Source organism: Sarcophilus harrisii, chromosome 6, assembly GCF_902635505.1.
Source record: "Sarcophilus harrisii chromosome 6, mSarHar1.11, whole genome shotgun sequence".
Lineage (NCBI taxonomy): Eukaryota > Metazoa > Chordata > Mammalia > Dasyuromorphia > Dasyuridae > Sarcophilus > Sarcophilus harrisii.
In genome coordinates this window covers 148,049,093-148,063,182 of record NC_045431.1, presented here as the reverse complement: position 1 = coordinate 148,063,182, position 14,090 = coordinate 148,049,093, and the positions used below count along the sequence as shown (strand labels likewise).

General features: G+C 34.0%; 1 protein-coding gene across 4 annotated transcripts in view; it reads left to right on the top strand.

Moving 5' to 3' along the window:
• SLC39A8 (solute carrier family 39 member 8) overlaps positions 1-14,090 on the top strand; it is a 68,362-nt gene that overhangs the window by 39,928 nt on the left and 14,344 nt on the right. For all 4 annotated transcript variants that reach the window (XM_031943492.1, XM_003772936.4, XM_031943491.1 and 1 more), the window contains one exon: positions 237-407. In XM_031943492.1, coding sequence (XP_031799352.1) covers positions 237-407 — 171 coding nt within the window. The remainder of the gene's footprint in view (positions 1-236; positions 408-14,090) is intronic.

The window sequence follows — 14,090 nt, the reverse complement described above, 5'->3', positions numbered from 1 at the left end:
AATATATTTCTACATCTTCCTAGAAAAAGAAATCAGCAGAATCTGAGCAATAGGACAACATTTTAAAGTGAGATAAATTTGTATATTTTTAAAGATTGTATTTGACATAGATATAAAACAAATGTGTTTTTTTCTACTTCTGAGTAGAAAGTAGATTCCTTTTCTTTTGTTTACCTATCTTGATCAATTTCTATCTTGAGGTCTAAAATGTAGACTTTTCCATTTTTCTACTGCAGAATGATCATGCTCACTTTAGAAATGAGGACTTCTTTCCTTCGCAAGAAAAAGCAAACCCTCCAACCCCTAAACTGCCTGCCATCAATGGAGTCAAATGTTATACAAACCCTGCAGTAACCCAGCCTAATGGACATCTCCATTTTGATAATGTCAGTGTGGTTTCTCTTCAGGTATGATTCTTTCATTTTCTTGTTGAATTTACTGCATTCATGTGCCATGTAAAGATATCAACCTTATGAAAATTAATCAATGAATTTATTATTTATCTGAATGCTTTCTTTCCCTTTACATAGACAAGACTATTCTCAATCCTTGAAGGAGGACAAGAAAGTTGAGAAATTGTGGAAACTTGATTCCTGACTCTCTGACAACATTTATTATCTTAAAGATTCTCATTTTTTTTTACTGAAGATGAGTGACTTTACTAAAAAATGGTGACTCACCCTAAATTATACAGTAATAAATGGCAAAGTTAATTAAAATTTATATTTCTGACACTTTAACAATTCTTTAGTGCTTAGCACCACTTTGGTTAATTGAAGAAAGGAGATTGGAAGAATGAGATGATTTAAAAATTGAAATAAGAACTCTGTTTACATCCTAAAGTGTTCTTTGCTATTTCATATTTGGGTTTAAGGCATCTTTGGTTTAGGGAAAGAGTAGTTGTAATCCTAAATTACTGTTTATGTGCTTCAGCAGAATTAAACACACATTTGGGTGGTAAGCAGGGAAGGACTAATGATATCTCTGTAACTCTCTTATTGGGTCAGAAGAAGATTAGAATAAAGATCCTGGACAATTTTGGGTATCTGGGCAAGGCTCTGGATCCTTTTTTCAGCATAACGTTTGTAAAAAAACATATAATAAAAGTAAAATAAAAGGATTAGAGAGGAAACCAATTATATTGAAATGCAATTATCAAAATAGAAAAAAAAAAAAGAACTTCTGATTTAGGTAACGAGAAAGGATAGCAAAATGTAGCTAAGGGCAATAGAGAAGTGCTGACTAACTTTCCTCTTTTCCTATTAAGCTAGCAGCAAGTAACTGCTTACTTCCTTTAATCATGCACTGCCTTTGCAAAAATGTTTTATTTAGTTTTCCTTATTGGATACATAGTTGTTATTTAAAAAAGGGTGGGGCAGAAAAAATAAGTGGAGAAAATGTTACTTTTGATTCTGGCCTCAATATATTTGTATGTAAAGGAAAAATATGTGATACAGGGAATTATGCAGTAATATGAATGAATTTCCCTGTTAGAGCTTTGATGGACCAACCCAGTTCCTGCATTCATTACTGTGCTGGGAAAGTAAAACCTCAGCTTGTCAACATCAGAGAATAAACCACCAACTCCTGAAATGACTTTTTTTTTTTTTTTTTTTGGATGTCAAACTACAAGGAATGGAATGCAACTTTTTAAAATTAAGTGTTTAAGCTCCCCCTGGAGGAGAAAAGGAGATATGACCCAGAATAGATTAGGACTAGCTCTGTCTTAATTGTTTTTGTGGCTCTAAAGTTAAAAACTCACCTCACTATGTCTCTTATCTGCTCCTTCTCTTCTGTGATTTTATCAGTTGGGTAGGAGAGTTGGGAAATCAATTGATCAGAGTGTCTTGATCACTCCCGCATTAATTTTAGTAATCACTGCTCTTATTTTAAAGCAAATAAATACATTATTGAATGACCAATAAGGATTTACTAAGCACTTCTTCTGGGCCAGATACAGTGTTAGGTAGAGGAATAGGAGAATAAAAATGAAACAATGTCTGCCCTCAATGAGTTTACATTTTGTTTGAGGAAACAATAACAATAACAAAATTATAGCCTAGTTGAGAAGTATATTGTTATAATTTTTTTTTTTATTGAAAAGTGAAGCATTTCAGCTGCACAAATCCATTAGAATTTAGATGATTTGTCTCTTTAGTTGACAGGAAACCAGTTTATGTTCAGCAGTATTATTTCTCTTTACACGAATTACCAGGAATAGTTTGAATGTGTCATATTTGTAAAGTCTCTTAAATTTCTCAGTCACATCTTGGTTATGTACCCTAGGAAGACAACCAGCTTCTTTATCTTTCATCCCTGGTCAATAGTCATCTATTTTGGAAAGGCAAATACTACTACTTGCTTCTTGATCATTAACAAATGACTTTTATAATGGTGTCATCTGTAGATACCCCACCACATATAATGTAGCAAAGGAAGTGATTTCCTCCTTAGAGAGGGATTACTTCATACTTATTGCATAACTGATCTGTTCTTGAGCTCACTCATATAGGTTAGGTTTCTCATCTGCCACTTTTAGATCATTTTTTTCTTTTTGAAATCATTCTTCCATTCTGTAAAGAAACTTTTCATTCTTTTTAATAACCTGGGATATAGAGAAACATTTACTTAACCCCTTATTCTGGTATTTAAAACTCTCTAAGATTTGCCTCAAGTATACCATTCTAGACTTCTGTCACTTACATGAACCTTCTTCATAAGCCTATCATATCATCTCAAATATTCTCTCTGGTTTTCCAATTTCATACTTACAATCAAATAATTTTCTCTGTCTGGAACACCCTTTTCCTATATCTTATCTAGTTTGAATTCTGCCCTTCCTTCATGTTGTTTTTCCTGATCATTCCTAATGAGGAACAGTCTGCATGTCCATAGAACTTAGTTTACATCACTTGTATGGCACTTATCACATACTCTGTTGCATTGGAGTTAAATGTAATTCTTAATTACCTCCTTTGAATATAAATTTAAGGGTAAGGATCATTTTTGGGTAAACCTTTGTATTCCTCACATAACTTAGTGTATGCTTTGCACCAATAATTTATTGAAATGTTTGTTGAATTAGTTCTTTGGTTCTTCATAATGTTGGACTTTAAATGTTATGATTTTTTCTTGTTACAAAAGATGATTTATATAACTCTTATAGTTATTAATAAAGCTTTACAAGGCAACAAATCAAATGAAAAAAATCTCTTATGTATCTTTTTATTTTATTCTTTTATTATTATGTTCTTTTATTTCTACTTTAATTTTATAGTGTCTTCTGGTCTTTCTCAGTATTTTTCCTTTTTGGCATCACATACCTTTGGTTTCATGATCTTTTTTGTGCCCCTAATTACCTAAATGGGTCAACTAGGATAGAGTATCATGTCTGGAGTTAGGAAGACTCATCTTTTTGAATCAAATCTGACCTCAGATACTATCTGTGTGATCTTGGGCAAGTAAGTTTACCTTCCTTTTCTTTAGTTTCCTCATTTGTCAAATGAGTTGGAGAAGGAAATGGCAAACCACTCCAGTATCTTTGCTAAGAAAGCCCCAAATGTCATCATGAAGAGTCAGATGAAACTGAAAAGACTAAAAAACAGTAACAATAATAATTAATGCTAAACAAATAATCAGTTTTTAAAATCCTATGTATTGGCTTCACATTAATCTCACACTTTTCTCAACTGAGAATTGTCCTAAGACTCCCTTTGATAGCAACTAAACTCAACTAGAGGAGGGATTTTCTTCTTATAATAGTCAGAAGTATTACTTCTTAAACCATAGTGTGCATTATGGTACTTTTCTGGGTATCCAGGATAGTCCTACATGTCAGGCAAAGAAGTCAAATCCAGTAACTTCTAAGGCTTTCTGCATTTTGCATTAATGTTATTTTCCCAGAAGGGAGTAACACATGACACTTCAATGAGACTTGATTCATCACTGTGGGTAGTCCCTCCTCCAATACCGATTTCACGTATCCTCATTTTTAAAAAATGATTATTGCCCATGTATGTCTTTTTCTACCCTTCCCCCTGCCAAAATATGCATTTAAATGGTACACAAGACTTGAGTTCTAAGAGATCTAATTTTGCCTCAGACATTTTCTAGCTGCATGATTCTGAGCAAGTCACTTAAGTTGAACTTGATAACCTCAGAAGTCCTTTGTAGTTCTAAGTACATAGATTTATGCACTTTTATTTATCTACTTAGGGCCCTATGAAATTAAATCAATACATCAAAGACCTTTCCTTAGATTTTTTTTTTTTTTTTTTTTTTTTACTACAAATCATGAAGGACTTGGCTTGTCCCTCTACAGTCACTTGCTGTTGTTACTTGTTTGACTCACTTCTCTTTCTGGTCAATCTTTCACAGCCTCTGATTTTCGTTATATCATTTCTCAGATACAAATCATTGCTGGCAATATACTGAGACCCACATTCATCATGTGTCTCTCCACTTCTTTCAGCATGGTAATGCAGAACATTTAGAGATTGTTCATTTCCTTCCCTCTTTGCTTCTTACTTTCCACTACTTTTTGCTGCATCACACAGAATCTAAAATTTTACTTTTAAAAAAAGTACTGAACTCTCTAGTTATGAAAATAACCTTCAGAGCACAAGTAAAGAAGGACAGTACCATTCTTTTCTTTGAGATGCAAGGAGAGTGAATCAAGTCTGAAACATTTGCTATAATTGAATAGAATATAACTTTAGAGACCAATTTAATTTGCCATTTGCATGATAACATTGCCAATCTTTGCACTGCTGATCTTCTATGAAAATCTTTGAGTTATGTCACATTCTCTCTGTGAGGCTAGCAGTATCTGTCAAAGTCTGACATATCCAGTTCATTTTAAAGAGCATTTAAAAATGAGTGTGAAGCTTTAAGCATGCAAAGAGAATCTTTGATTGTAGTACTGTTGAAATAATTGGGACACAAGCTACCATCTTTTAAAAATTAAGGGCCATAGTTGTTATAGTTACTGATAATGTTAGTCCCAGAATTCAAATTTAACAATTATTTATTAAGCACTTATTCTATACTAGGTTATGGGGTCCAAGATTGGTAAAACATTAGCCATCTGCTCAAAGAAGTTATGGTCTATACAATTGACTGTGTCATTCTGCATCCATGTATTTTCTACCATGGAAGCAAAACCTTCATGTTAAGTAAGTTTTGAGTAATTGGATACTCTTTTTCAATAGAATCTGCGTCTGTGGATATTCTGTTACTCTTTCCTGCATACTCCCCAGTATCTAATTTGAATAAAATCTCCAGAAATTAGAAAATAATAGAAGTTGACAATTAAGTTATCCATTTTTGGAACTCATCTTTTCAACTCTACCACAAAAATTATCTCCCAAAATTATATAGGGAAATCCAATTTATTTACTGCTTTGTATTTATTTAAGATCCTTTAAGACTTATGTTAATTGCTTTTGATAGTTTTTGTGCAGTCCCTTTATGAATTATTGTTGCATTTTTTTTCTTTGCTGATATGATGGATGTGAGGTAGAGAAGTTTCAATTTTCATTTCTGTTACTGGCAATTTGGTATATTTTTTCACAGTTACTATGTTTCTTTGAAATCTTCCTGTTCATATCCTTTGACCATTTACCTACTGGGGAAAAACTTTTATATATATTATATGTAATCTATCACAATAATAGATGTTTTTATTAGAGAAATATATAGTAAATGCTTTTCCAGTTAGCTATTTCTAATTTAATTTTGGACTTATTTAAACCCAAGACTTTAAATCTTCTTTTCTTCCAGGATTTTGTTCTTTCAGAGTTCCCAATTTTACTGCTAGCATTCAAAGAAGCAAACTTGGCAGATTTGAATATTAATCTAGATTTTAATACATCATTACACTACTGAGAAAACAGTTAACATATTACTATTTATGAAAATAACAGCTTTAAAAGCAGTCACAATCTGTTGCTTCATGTCAAAAGAGACTCATGGTTGATTTCCTCTTCTATCTATTTGTCAGATAGCAGATAAAGCACAGAAGGAACTGGCACATATAGTACATGAGAGGATCTCCACATAAAGCACAAAGGTGATGAGCACCTCTTTTAGAATCATCCTTTTTCATGCATCTCACAAGGTCATTGGCCAGTGTTAGGATTCTGTCATTAGTGAGTGATAATACTTGAGTTAAACCCACAAGTTCCAATATTTAAACTCCATCTGGTGAGTTGCTCTTAGTTCAGTCTACTTCATTTTGCATCCATTAAGCAAGTGATATTTTTGTTCCTCCATGCTTCCTTCTTTGTATCTGGTTGCTTATTTGGCTTCTCTTACCCATAACTCTCCTTAAAGGTAAGAATCAAAAGCAGTCTGGATGTAAGGTGCTTAAAGAGCTTGCCTATGAGGAACTCTGCCCCTACCTCTCAATGCTCCATCTCAAAGTCCTTTTGGAAGAGCTCCAAAACCTGGATTACAAGTTATTGTGGAACGGGCTACAATCTTTCTCTGAAAGCTTATATCAGTGAAGAATAAATTTTAGTAGGTTCTGTGATGCTGGCAAAGGCTTTTAGTGTAGTCTTGTTGACTGTCTGCTTTCTGAGCATTAGGGTAGCAAACTTCATTCCTTCCCAAAAGGCTGACGTGTAGGGATGAATTCGTTAGCCATGGCAACCCATGAAACAAAGTTGTTCTTGTTCAATTGTGCCCAATTTCCATGTGGAAATTTTTATTAAGCAAAGACATTAGAGTGGTTTGCCATTTCCTTCTCCAGTTCTTTTTAAAAATGAAGAAACTGGGACAAGCAAGGTTAAATGAATTGCAGAGAGAGAGAGAGAGAGAGAGAGAGAGAGAGAGAGAGAGAGAGAGAGAGAGGAGAAAGAGAGACAATGAATTCTGTTCTGGGCATGGTTAATTTGAGATGCCCATAGATATTCAGGTAGAGTGATCTAGTAGCCAGTTGTTAATGACAGATTGAAGTTCAGCAAAGCAATTAGGATTGGATATAGATTTTTTTTTTTTAGTCATATGCATAAAGATGAAAATTGGACCCATGGGAACTGGGGAAAGGGGAAGAGAATTGTCTAGCACAGAGCCTCAGGGAATAACATTGATGTAGCAGGTTATGGGTGATGATCTAGCAAGGAGGCTGAGAAGCACTAGGGAGAGAGAGCAGGATTTTAAAATTGAGGTTGGAGATAGACTATGCAGAAGGAAAAGGTGGCCAACTATGTTAAAAGTTACAAAGAGAGGGCATAGTGGCATAGTGGATGGAGTATCAGTCCTGGATTCAAGGAAGACCCGATTTCAAATCCAGCCTCAGATATTTTGACACTTAATGGTTATGTGACCACAAGTCACTAAAGTTCAATTGCCTGGCCAAAAAAAGTTCCAGAGGTCCAGAAGAATGAGGATTTAGAAAATATTGTCTATCAATATGGGAATTTGTTTTGCTAGACTCTGTATATTTGATACAAGAGTTTCACTTGCTTTTCTCCTAATCAAGATGAGAGGCTAGGAATAAGCTCTGAGTAAAACAAATTAAAAGATAAAAATGAAAGGAAAGGGCATCTGATGTATAGATTAAGAGATGATTGGGTAACCTCACACAGAGAGAAACTGTTCTAACACCACACTCCCAACATTAGCAGACAAATGTTGCTCATTAGGGAATCAAGGTCAAACTGAGTCAAACGTTTAGAATAAATGCAGTTATATTAAAAGAAATAAATAATATCCCTACTGATACTGAATCTTCAGCACTATGATTACATAAGGGATTTTTTTCTTTCTCTTTATTCAGCAACATAATGAGAAATGAGATTGTTCAAAATATGACTCTTCTTTATTTTTCCCCTTCACTATTTGCTTATTCTTTTATATTAATACAGTGCTATATTTTTACATGCTACACTTTGCAGTTTTGAGATTCTGGATCAAGACCCTGGTGAGTGATTCTAACTTAATGGCTTGCATGAAAGGGAAAATTACTCATATCTAGGTTGTTATACTGTTTTAATAACCAATAAAGACTGTGACACAGGTGAAGTGCTGGGCAACAGGGTATGTACTATCATTCATTCTCTGTATTCTAAGTTACTTTGGTAAGGAAAGTCCTGCAAGTAAAAAGATACCCACAGTGAAAAAATCAGATGTGATAAAGCCTAAATGCTATTTGCATTAGGGTCTATGCAATAACATATTATTATACATATGAAATGTATGCATAAAGGAAATAGTTTTTTGTTTGAGGGCAAAGGTCCTAGATTCTTTATACCCTTTTCATAGCTGGAGTGTTTTGTATGGTAGTGTTATTATACTATATTATAGTATACTATACTGTACTATACTAAGGATTTGTAGGACTTGGAGACTAAATTACTTGCTCACTCTTAATAAATGTACCTATAAGTTACCACCAAAATCATTGATAGGCTGGTGAAATTTATATTAACATTTACCATAGTGAACCTGCTTTTAGATAGATCCTTCTGCAGAACTCTCTATCCAATTATCTGAATGAATACAAAATTGCTTTAATTAAGTAGCAAAATATGTGTGTCTGTTCTCCATGCTTAATCAGTGACTTGGATGCTCATTAACCCAAGGAAGGAACTTTGTCTAGAGACTTCTCTCTCTGAATCTTCATTTCTTCTTATTATTGTTATGAAGTCATCACTACATTAGATATCATAAAAATGTGATTTCTTTATTTAAAAATATTTTATTTGTGCTCTTTTTTCTTGTCACTTCCTAATCTATCTCCCCTCCCCACCTGCCTATTCCACATCGAACTCTCCCTATATAGCAAAATATGATTAAGCAAAACAAATATAATACATTGGCTATGTCTGAGAATGCATGCTTCTGAGATATGTCTATATCTATATATAAATGTAGGTTTTAATATGTGTGTATATTTACTTGTGTGTGTGTGTGTGTGTATATATATATGTATATATATATATATACATATATATATATATATATATATATATATATATATACACCCTCACACATATGTGTTATATGTATATGTATTGGCGAGCACCTTTGTTTTGGATATAAATGCAAAGCATGTCATTAATATTGCTTCATAAAACCTGTTTCAATTCTACCAGTGATCTTTTTTAATAGCTTGGAAAATTTAGAAGATTGTGTCTTTTCGAGATCTCTGAAGGACTAAAGTCTCCAAGCTGACCTTCAGTGTTTTGTTGACTTTTTATGTTGTGCAGTAACTTCCTTCTCTGAGAATTAATATATTGCAAAAAAGTGAACTCATGATTCTAAGTAAACATTTATTAGGCACCATGCTAAGCACCTGGAATAAAATGAAAGGATCTCATAGCCTAATGAGGGAGACTACATGAAAACATCTATGTGCAAATGAGCTATAGAAAGGATAAATTTGAAATAAATACTAGGATTAAAGAGAATCAGGAAAGACTTCCCAGAAAAGGTAGGATTTTTGCTGGGATTTAAGAGAAATTAAGAGGCAGTATTTGGAAGGTATCCTTCCAAAATACTGAGGAAGAAGTATTAATATAAGTATGAGGTGTATTTTGTTCCTATAAGCTAGTACAATACATAGAATGTGGTAGATGCCTAATAATCTTGTTGATTGATTGATAGGATAGCTCTTTAATTGAATATTGGATACCCAGAATATTCTTCTTTCTCCCAATCTCCATGAGCTACAAAGAGTTATGAAATTGTCTTCTAAAGGGCAGTGTTGCATGAGGAAGTATTCACAGTGATTATGAATCTTAGATTTTGATTTCTTCTACTTATCATTTTACAGATGAAATGTACCAAAGATCACACACTTATTTGGTGCAGCCAGTTTTCAGTCCCAGAACCTTTGATACCAAAGTTATTGATTGTTTCACTTAAAGAAATCATGGCACCTTCTAAGTACTGAAGTAGTGAAGAAGGAGCTGTGGAAATAATAAAACATATAAATAAAATGAATTTGGTACAGAAGAATCTATGAATCGGAGTCAATGTATATTTTTAAGTGAGGCAAAAGTTCTGAATGCTTCAGAGCATTATAGCCTTGCAGTACTGAAATCCTAACATCCACATAAGGATTGTTGGTGGTTTAGGAAGTAGAACTCTGCTTCATGTTTTCTGATGGGCTGTTATGGTTGATTTTTGAGAAAATCCCACCCCTATGCCCACCCCTTGGCTCTTCATATTAGCTTATATTGTTTTACTTAGTCAATTCAACTTATTTGTTTCCATTAAAAGGATGTGTAGCGTGGTGGATAAAGAGATGATTTTGGAGTCAAGAGGATCTGAGTTCAGGTCCTATTCTGACATATACTGGTTCTGTGGTCTTAGGCAAGTCACTTAACCTCTCAGTGAAACAGGCAACAATATGAGTCTTTTCAGAACAGGTGCCAGGTTTCATTGATAAAGAAAATTTCCTCATCCAGATTATTCGGCTTCAAAGAAATCATAGGTTGAGTCTTACAAAAAATAAACCTAAAACAAAAAATTCCAACAGATGACAATTAATACTTGTTATCAATTGGGAATTAATTTCACAAGTCTGATGTGGTACAGAAACCTTAGGATGAGCAGAATTTCCTATTATGTACTATGATCTCTCTTTCTCAGACTCTTCAATCGTCTGTTCTTTCTCTCCTCAAATTATTCCATTATGGTTAACAAACATCACTGTTATTCTCCTATCTAGTAGTGCTATTTTTTTCTCTTCTTGATCTCATTTCTAGGTCCTAGTATTTCTTCCTACAAAACTTTGAGCCAGTTATTAGCCAACTTACCTCTTCTGCTCCCTCTTTATTACTCCATACAGTTCTATGTAAATGTCTATATTTATGTTTGTATGTATACATTATTTCTTAAAATAGTACTTTATTTTTCCAAACATGTGCAAAGATATTTTTCAATGTTTACCTTTGCAAAACCTTGTATTACAGTTTTTTTTTCATTTTCCCTTTCCCCCCTCCCTTAGACAAGAAGCATCCTGATTAAATATAATTTTACATGCACAAGATTCATATATACATATATGTATAAACACAGAGATCACATTTTTTGACTCACAATGAGATAGTCATCCTTAATAGCAATGGAAATAGTTTTATGCTGTTAACATCTTAATCTTATAAGAAATATCTTTGAAATGTTTGACTATTATTTGAGATTCAATCTTTGGTCATTTGGGGGAAACTAGAATAGGTAGCTAGATGGAACAGTGGATAGAGTGCTGGGACTGAAGTCAGAAAGATTCATTTTTCTGAGTTTTAAAATTTGTCCTTGGATACTAACTCTGTAGCCCTGGGCAAGTCATTTAATCCTGTTTGCCTCAGTTTCTTGATCTAAAAATGAGCTGGAGAAGGAAATGACAAACCACACCAGTATCTCTTCCAAGAAAATCCCAAATGGAGTCATGAAGAGTCAGAGATAACTCGACAACAGCAACAACAAAGAAAGAAATGAATTGGTTGACAGGATAATTGAATCTTTGAAATCGGTTTTATTAATGTGGTGGCCAAGCCAGTACCAGGTATTCTGGACCACTTCTAGTAGACTTTCTTTGTTTAGTCATCTCTCCACTTCAACCTACCTTATGCACCAAAACAAAACAATAAAACAAACAAAAAGACAACAAAAAACAAAAAAACAAAAAACTGTCACACAGTACAGTAAAATGTTGAGAAATCTTGGGAATGAATCATTCTGATTAGCTGAGTCATTCCGGTCATTCTGTCCAGCAAGTAGATGTTAGCTCTGGAAGTTTTGCATTTAAAAAGTGGAATTCTGTTTAAAAAGTACATCCAAAAGGTGTTTTTTCTACCTTCTTAAAGGTATTATGTGTTGACCATCTTTGGACTTTAATTGATGGCTCATGGTTATCCTGATAAATACTGAATATCATTGACATTCTTTTTCATTCTCAATCTTTCTTGCTAGTACAGGTAACCCAGACATAGATGTCCTCTATTGATATGTGGACAAAAGATGCCCATTTGTATCTGAAGATTGTTGGGTTGTTCTAACTCCTATCTTTTTGTTGCTGTCTCTTGCCTATTCTCAAGTATTGTTACCTCTTCTCTTTCTTTTTTACTTTCTTACATCTAATTTATAATGGACTTTTCATACGTATCTTAATTTTGTTGGAAAAAAAACTTATCTTTCATCGGCATTCTCAATAATGGTTATACTCTGTTTGCCCCAAACTAACCATGGAGTAGCAGGTGTAATCTTTGGGTCTGCATTCTCCTTGACAGCAATCATTTGTTATTACTGACTATCCACAGGCTTCTGCTTTATTACAAGTTACTTCTCTACTCCCAGCCCCAACTTTGAATCCCTTCTTTCTAGCCACTTCTAAGTCTAGAACTCTTTACATGACAAGCTTCTGGTGAGCTAAAGTTTTCCTCTACTTTTATAGCATCATTTTCTTCTTGAAATACCACAGATGTTCCCGATTGATTTAAAACAAATGAAAACTGACCTCTGGTTCACAGACTTTTTGAGCAAGTTTAACCTACTTAACACCAATCAGAGGACCTGATTCAAATCCCAGTTTTGCCACTAATTTATTTTAGATAAGTTTCTTATCTTTTGTGACTATAACTTCTGTATTTATAAAAGGAGGGGTTTAGGCTACACGACCTTTAAAGTCTTTTCATATTCTAGGATCCTTTCAGTATATTATTTCTTCTATCCAGATTTCATTTCTCTTTGCTCTCTACCATTGCTGTATCCACATCTAAAATAAGATTTGCTTGCTTCTTGAAACTTTCCTTCATTGATATTCTTATTGGAGTCACACATCATTCTGACTCGTAGTTGTCATGCACAATGGGATTAATTGGCTTGGGTACAATCCAGGTATGAAAATCCAAACAGCTGGTAGCATTTTTGAATACCACAGGGGCAACGAGATGGAGTAAAAAAGACCTGAGTTCATATTTAGCCTCATACATTTACTAAAATGGGTGTTTGATCCTGAACAAATCCCTTACCTTGGTGTACCTTAGTTTTATCAACTGTAAAGTGGTGATAGTAATAAACCTATGTTTATTATTTGTATGTTTATGGGTTTTTGAACCCAAAAACCCAGTTTTAGGGTTTTTGAAAGTAGTAAATGAGGTGGTCTTTCTGTAGCACTTAGCATACTGTCTGGCACATAGTAGACAATAAATGCTTTTTTGGTGCTTTCTTTCTTCTCCCATTGGGTGAAGCATTGAATTGTATCATTAGGACCTCTCCCATACCAAAAAAAGAGACTACCCAGAAAAATGATACATATAAAGAGTGAAATCATCAGGCTGAGTCGATCAAGAAACAAATATTTATTAAGCACCTCCTTTCTGACACTGCTAGGCATTTGGGTCAGAAAGGCAAAAATAAAATAATCCTTGCTTCTCTTGAGTCTACTACCTTATTTGATAGTGATGCCTCACATGTTCCTCTGATTTTTCAGTTAAAAAATGCCCCCCCCCCCATTTTGTTCTTATATTTCTTCTTGTCTTCTTGAATCATTAAATTCTTTTTGTTCCAGTCTGTTTTTTAAGAAGCCATTCCTTGGGTCATTTTTTTTTCCATTTTCCATTTTAAAATTCATCAATTTTTTTCTTGTTCTAATTTCATTTTTTATATATTGCTTCATTCTTTCATATATTCTTAGAGTCTTATGGCCAAACTTTTCTATAATGAAACTTTGTTCTTATTTCTTATGGATTGCTTGCTTCTGACTTCAGCTTTGGGATTTCTCTTAATATATAGTATTTCTTCATTGTACTTAGGAGTTTCTTTCATTTACTTGTATCTCTTGCCTCAGCTCCATCTTCTATCCCCCCATACTCTCTTAGAAGGGTCCCTGTTTCTGTTCCTGCTGCTGTTCTTGCTGCACTCTGGTTGCTTATGCTGCTACCTTGTCATAACTCTGAATGGCCTATTTGGTTCCTGATTCTCTTTTCTACCCTCTCAGTTCTGGCCTGGATAGGGAACAAGAATTCTCACCATTTGTTGCACTCCCTGTCTGGTGCAATCTCTGTCTTCTGGTGAATCTGTCTGGATCATGCCATTTTCCCCTCTTCCTTAGACAATCACCAACTGGGAATTCTCTTTGTCTT